We start from the raw sequence: 6,000 nt of genomic DNA, 5'->3' as shown, positions 1-6,000 counted from the left end.
CGTCACATGCAAAAATGTGGTGTTCTGACCTGCTGCATGTCCATTTAGAATTAGAAAGGGATTCGCCAAAAGTGAATGTCTTCTGTGCCGTACCGGAGACAATTACCTATGGCCGCTTTTTCTTCATCGTGCTGACGGTGGAAGATACCGTGTACCTGGGAATGTTGCAGTTGTGGTTGTTGCCACAACTGACGGCTGACTCCTTAGTTTCATTTTTCACAATTGCTTGCATCTTTCACAACAGCGAACTGCCACTTCGCTGGATAGGGCACGCTTGTGTGGGCGATATTCCTCTGTTGCCATGGCCCCCAGGATGCCAGATCTCACGCCATGTGAGTTTTTTACCCGCAAAGCCAACAACGCTTCAGGAACTGCAGGAACACATCACTGTTACTGCGACGGATTTTGACGGAAACACGCTAGTCAACGTTTGGACAGAACTGGATTAGCGTCTGGACGTTTGGATGTGTGCCGGGTGACCAAGGGCGCAACATTGAACGTCTGTAGACTATCTAATGTCGAGTTCTTAGATATGTTTGATGCATGCGTATTACAATTTTCTGGAGACCGAAAATCTCCTCTGTGGGATCATCATGCTGTACATTTCGGCGTCGTGATAGATACCATGTTGCTTGACTTTCACTAGGCATTCCATAGAAAATTGGACCATCTGTGTGATCGGTACGAATAGTTTCTAGAAAACAGAAGACAGTGTGACATTCTCAGCGACGTGAACGTAACTTCGGGTGTGCTACAGGACCGTTACTTTCCGCAATGTACACCATACACCATACGGCCACTTCACAAAATATGGAAAGCAAAGAGGCTGCAATAACAGAGATTTGATTCACAGTATCGAAGATCAAGAAGTGCCAGTAGCCCGTGTTTACTTAGACTTTTTTACTTGGCATGGTCGCTCCTATCATATTCCTGAATACTGACCACACCTCCTGAGACATCCTCTGTACGAATTATCCAGTGGACAACATTAGATGTTCCATGAGGCTTTTCACGAGTAATGCTGATGCGTACAGGGAAGTCACAATGGTAAAACACTGTAGCGAAGTACAGAAGATCAGCAGAGGACTGACCCTTGGCTACTGACTCTCGTCAACAAATGTAACGCCGGCCCGAGCGGTTCTAGGCGCTTCAGTCCGGAACCGCTATGCTGCACCGGTCGCAGGTTCGAATCCTGCCTCGGGCATGGATGTGCGTGATGTCCTTAGGTTAGTTAGGTTCAAGTAGTTCTAAGTGTAATGGACTGATGACCGCAGATGTTAAGTCCCATAGTGCTCAGAGCCATTTGAACAAATGTAACGCATTGCGCAAACATAGGCAGAAGGACCCATTGTTCAAGATTACTCGATACTAAAACAATACTGGAAGCAGTCATACCATAAAACATTTAAGAGTACGCGCACGGAGCGATTTAACGTGGAATGACAACATAAAACTAATCGTCGGAAAGGCACATGCCAGACAGATTCACTGGAAGAATTCTCAGGAAGTATAGTCCCCCTACAAAGCGAGTAGCTAGCAGAACCTTAGCTCGACCAGTAGTTGAGTACTGATCGTCAGTCCGAGATTCGTACCATATGGGGTTGAATCAGGAAACAGACAAAATCCAAAGAAGAGCAGAGCGTTTCGTCACAAGTTCATTTATTTTCATCAGTCTTCTGACTGGTTTGATGTGGCCCGCCACGAATTCCTCCCCTGTTCAACGTTTTCATCTCACAGAATCAACTGCAACCTGCGTTCTCAATTACTTGCCGGATGTATCCTAACCTCTCTCTTCCTTCTCAATTTTTATCCTCTACAGCTCCCTCTAGCACCATGGAATATATTCTCTGATGTCTTAACAGATGTCCTGTCATCCTGTCCCTTCTTCTTGTCATTGTTTTCCATATGTTCCATACCTCGTCGATTCTGCAGAGACTCAGTCCACCTGATTCCCAACATTGTTCCGTAGCACCACATCACAAAAGCTGCTATTCTGTTGCGGTTTTCCCACAGTCCATATCTCACTACCATACGATGCCCACAAATTTCTTCCTCAAATTATGACCTACGTTTAACACTAGCAGACTTCTCTTCACCAAGATCGCCCTTTTTGCCAGTGCTAGTGTGTTTTTTTATGTCCTCCTTGCTCCGTAACATCATGGGATATTTTTCTCCCTAGCTAGCTTCCCAGCTGCCTAGCCAACTTCGTCTTGTTCGGAAGCCCCAATTCTGATGTTGAGTTTCTCGCTGGTCTCATTTCTTCTACTTCTCATTAAGTCATCTTTCTTCAATTTACTCTCAATCCATATTCTGTACTCATTAGACTGCATGATGCAGTCAACACACGCTGTAATTCTTCTTCAGTTTCACTGAGGATAGCAACATCATCACCGAAATTTACCACTGATATTCTTTCACACTGAATTTTAATTCCATTTTTGAACCTTTCTTTTATTTCCGTCATAGCTTTTACGATATATAGATTGAACAGTAGGGGCTAAAGACTACATCCCTGTCTTACACCCTTTTTAATCCAAGCACTTCGTTCTTGGTCTTCCAGTCTCATTGCTCTCCCTTGGTTCTTGCACATACTGTATATTACTCATCTTTTCCTATAGCTTACCCATATTTTTCCCAGAATTTCGAATATTTTTCACCATTTTACATTGTCGAACGCTATTTCCCGATCGACAAATCAACGGACGGGTCTTGATTTTTCTTCAGTCTTGCTTCCATTATCAAACTCAAAGTCAGAACTGTCTCTCAGGTGCATTCACCTTTCCTAAAGCCAAACTGATCCTCATCGAAACTTCCTGGCAGATTAAAATTGTGTGCCGGACCGAGACTCGAACTCGGGACCTTTGCCTTTCCCGGGCAAGTACTCTACCAACTGAGATACCCAAGTACGACTCACGCCCCGTCTTCACAGCTTTATTTCTGCCAGTACCTCGTCTCCTACCTTCCAAACTTTACAGAAGGTCTCCTCCTCATCTTTTAACAAGCGCGAAAACGTCACAGAGATACACAACCAACACCGGTCCCAGAGTTGCTAGAGAGTCAACGAATATATTGTTGGTCGCAGGTTCGAATCCCGCCTCGGGCATGGATGTGTGTAATGTCCTTAGGTTAGTTAAGTTTAAGTAGTTCTAAGTTCTAGGGGACTGATCACCTCAGCAGTTAAGTCCCATAGTGCTCAGAGCCATTTGAACCATTTTTGAATATATTGTTTCCTCATTTGAGAAGAACATGGCCATTTTCAATCGAAATCCTTGTGCAATACCAGCTTGTACTCTGTCTTAAATGATATTGTCGTTGACATGACACTAAAGTCTGATCACTGTTTCTCTCTGTTTAAAAAAATTCTCAGTGTGTCACTTTCCTTTTGGAGTTACGTTAGCACGGTATTCGCCATTCCAGAGGTAGCTTACTTTCTGAGGTATGACATGATTCAGACACGGATAATTTGCGATAGAATTGAGCATTCCAAAAATAATATAGGTTAATTCTGATATAGGATTTATGATGATGTAGTTATGCTGAAGACTGCTACTCGAAGGCAATAAATTCTACTTCATTAGAAATATTCCCCTAGCAAACTGCGCCGAGAAAACTTTTCGCAGTAGAACGACTGCCCGGCTTGCTCCAACTGCACAGGATAATTCTACGGTATATTCTTGTACCAGCGGAAAAATGCTCTTATCGGATCAAAATAAAATGCGAATATATTCCTGTTTATTTAAAAGATTCTGACTGAAAAGCAGGGCACCATCTGCCTATTCTGCCATTTGAACCATTTTTTGAATTGCCATGGTCCTCCCACTATGTTGCAAAGTATAGAAATATTTATTTCTTCACACGTATTACTGACACAGTGGATCACATTTTCCCGTTCTTCAGGTTATTTTCCCCGACGTATGTGTAAGCACAATACGGGTGTGAGGTGACCGTGATTTCGCCAGGGGCTCTCATTCTGTGAACTAACCGCGTTACTTCCTGCGGCGCGCCGTGGCGTGCCCTCCTTTCCAGAAGGCCGAGTCCTTGGGTGTTGTCCAGGTCGGTGTATCTGTAACAGCATCGTGTGTAAACGCAACACGGGTCTCAGCAGGCGTGGTCACCTGTCGCTAATTGGCACACACTCCATCGCTACAGCTTTAAGGCAGACTTTTGAACCTTACAGTGATGTTAAACGTGTAATCACCCGTAAGATTCTTTGGACATGCGCCTTGCGGTGGTACTGTAAAAAAATTTGACCAGTAAGAAGGGGGCATTCGACCAAAAAGAAAGGTGTTCGAATCCTGATTCTTCAAGAAAATTCCAAAGCTCAGACGTAGGCCAAAAGGCAGTCCTTTATCAGCAGACGGTGTAAGATTATTGTGCAGTAAAGCTGTCGGTAACGTCATTAAGAAACAATAAACTGGTAGCCAAGATCGCAGGAATTCTTTTTATTCCATGATTACCGGTTTCGGCGAAACTTAAACCGCCATCATCGGATCTTAGGACACATACGGGTTACAACATCAAGGCAAACAATGGTGATATTAATAGTTGCCTATAACACGCAGGCCTTACAAAATTGTCGCAAGTAGCGCACAGGCGTCCAAGAGAGATGACATTATAAATGTTAAGTGTCTCCATCTTATACAAGCGCAAGCTAGGTATTACCACAGCTCCGGCTCTGTTCTTAAGCCACAGGCCGCGTCGAGAGATGGCGTTAGCGGAAGAGGAGCCAATGGATGTCACAGCTCGCGTCATACCAGGCTCTTCATGTCTGGTAACACTACGTCATTAGGGCTTGTACATAATTCGAGATATTACTGTATCACGTAAACATATACAAAACTTATGAAAGTGGCAGACCTACACAATTGTACATCTGCCTAGTCACATATACGACATATCGAAAAGCAAATGCAAATTTCATGAAAACTGCGGAATTACAAAAATGTACCTCTGTCTGGTCCTATACGCAATAAGATACAAACATACATAGGTATTCCATGGGATCTGCAGGGTTATACACAGCACACCAATCTGGTGATATATAAAATCTACCAAGAGGATATACAAATTTTAAGGACATTACAGGGTTACACAGTGCATACCCGCCTGGTCACATATAAAAATACCAATAAAACACACCTTGCGTATGAGCGCAGATTTTTCCGGTCGTATCAAAAGCACGTCTGCCTGGTTGCATACAAAACATACCGAAAAGAAATACAAATTTTTTGGCACTGCCGAATTACACAAGTGCACATCTGTCTGGTCGTAATAAAACCTACCAAAAGTCATATACAAATTTAAGAACACTGCGGGGTTACACAAGTGCACATCCATCTGGTCTTACATTGTATGTGATGCAGACACTTAACATTTATGTCATCTCTCTCGGACGCCTATGTGCAACTTACGACAATTTTGTAATGCCTGCGTGTTATAGGCAACTATTAATATCACCAAGGTTTGCCTTGATGTTGTAACCTGTACGTGTTTAAGATCCGATGACGGCGGCTTTAGTTTCTCCGAAACCGGTAATCATGGAATAAAAAGAATTCCTGCGACCTTGGCTACCAGTTCATTATTTTACAAGCATCTAGATCGCTCCCACATGAGCACAATGAGCTCCCTACAAAGTCACGTAAAACATGTAACGCATCGTCCTTAAGTAGAAGGATGGCAACGACAGTCTGCCGCCATCAGGAAATAACACGGTGAGTTCCACGAAGCCAAAATGAGTAAAAAGATGTAATAGGTTATATTTTGACGAGCAGTTATCTACCGGGCCACACACTTAGCAGACCTCCCAGGAGCTGTTGATAGCTGGAACTCATTTGTTAATTTAGACCAGTAGGTAGTTCTCAAAATGGTACAAATGGCTCTGAGCACTATGGGATTTAACATCTCAGGTCATCAGTCCCCTAGAACTTAGAACTACTTAAACCTAACTAACCTAAGGACATCACACACATCCATGCCCGAGGCAGGATTCGAACCTGCGAC

The 6,000-nt window shown here is 43.5% G+C and overlaps 1 protein-coding gene across 1 annotated transcript in view; it reads left to right on the top strand.

Moving 5' to 3' along the window:
• The first annotated feature begins 301 nt into the window (after positions 1-301).
• Positions 302-6,000, top strand: part of LOC124605812 (vegetative cell wall protein gp1-like) — a 52,577-nt gene continuing 46,878 nt past the window's right edge. Inside the window, exon 1 of the mRNA XM_047137762.1 lies at positions 302-332. Within this exon, the coding sequence (XP_046993718.1) occupies positions 302-332 (31 nt within the window). The remainder of the gene's footprint in view (positions 333-6,000) is intronic.

Source organism: Schistocerca americana, chromosome 1 (assembly GCF_021461395.2).
Source record: "Schistocerca americana isolate TAMUIC-IGC-003095 chromosome 1, iqSchAmer2.1, whole genome shotgun sequence".
NCBI lineage: Eukaryota > Metazoa > Arthropoda > Insecta > Orthoptera > Acrididae > Schistocerca > Schistocerca americana.
This window is presented reverse-complemented; position numbering and strand designations above follow the sequence as displayed.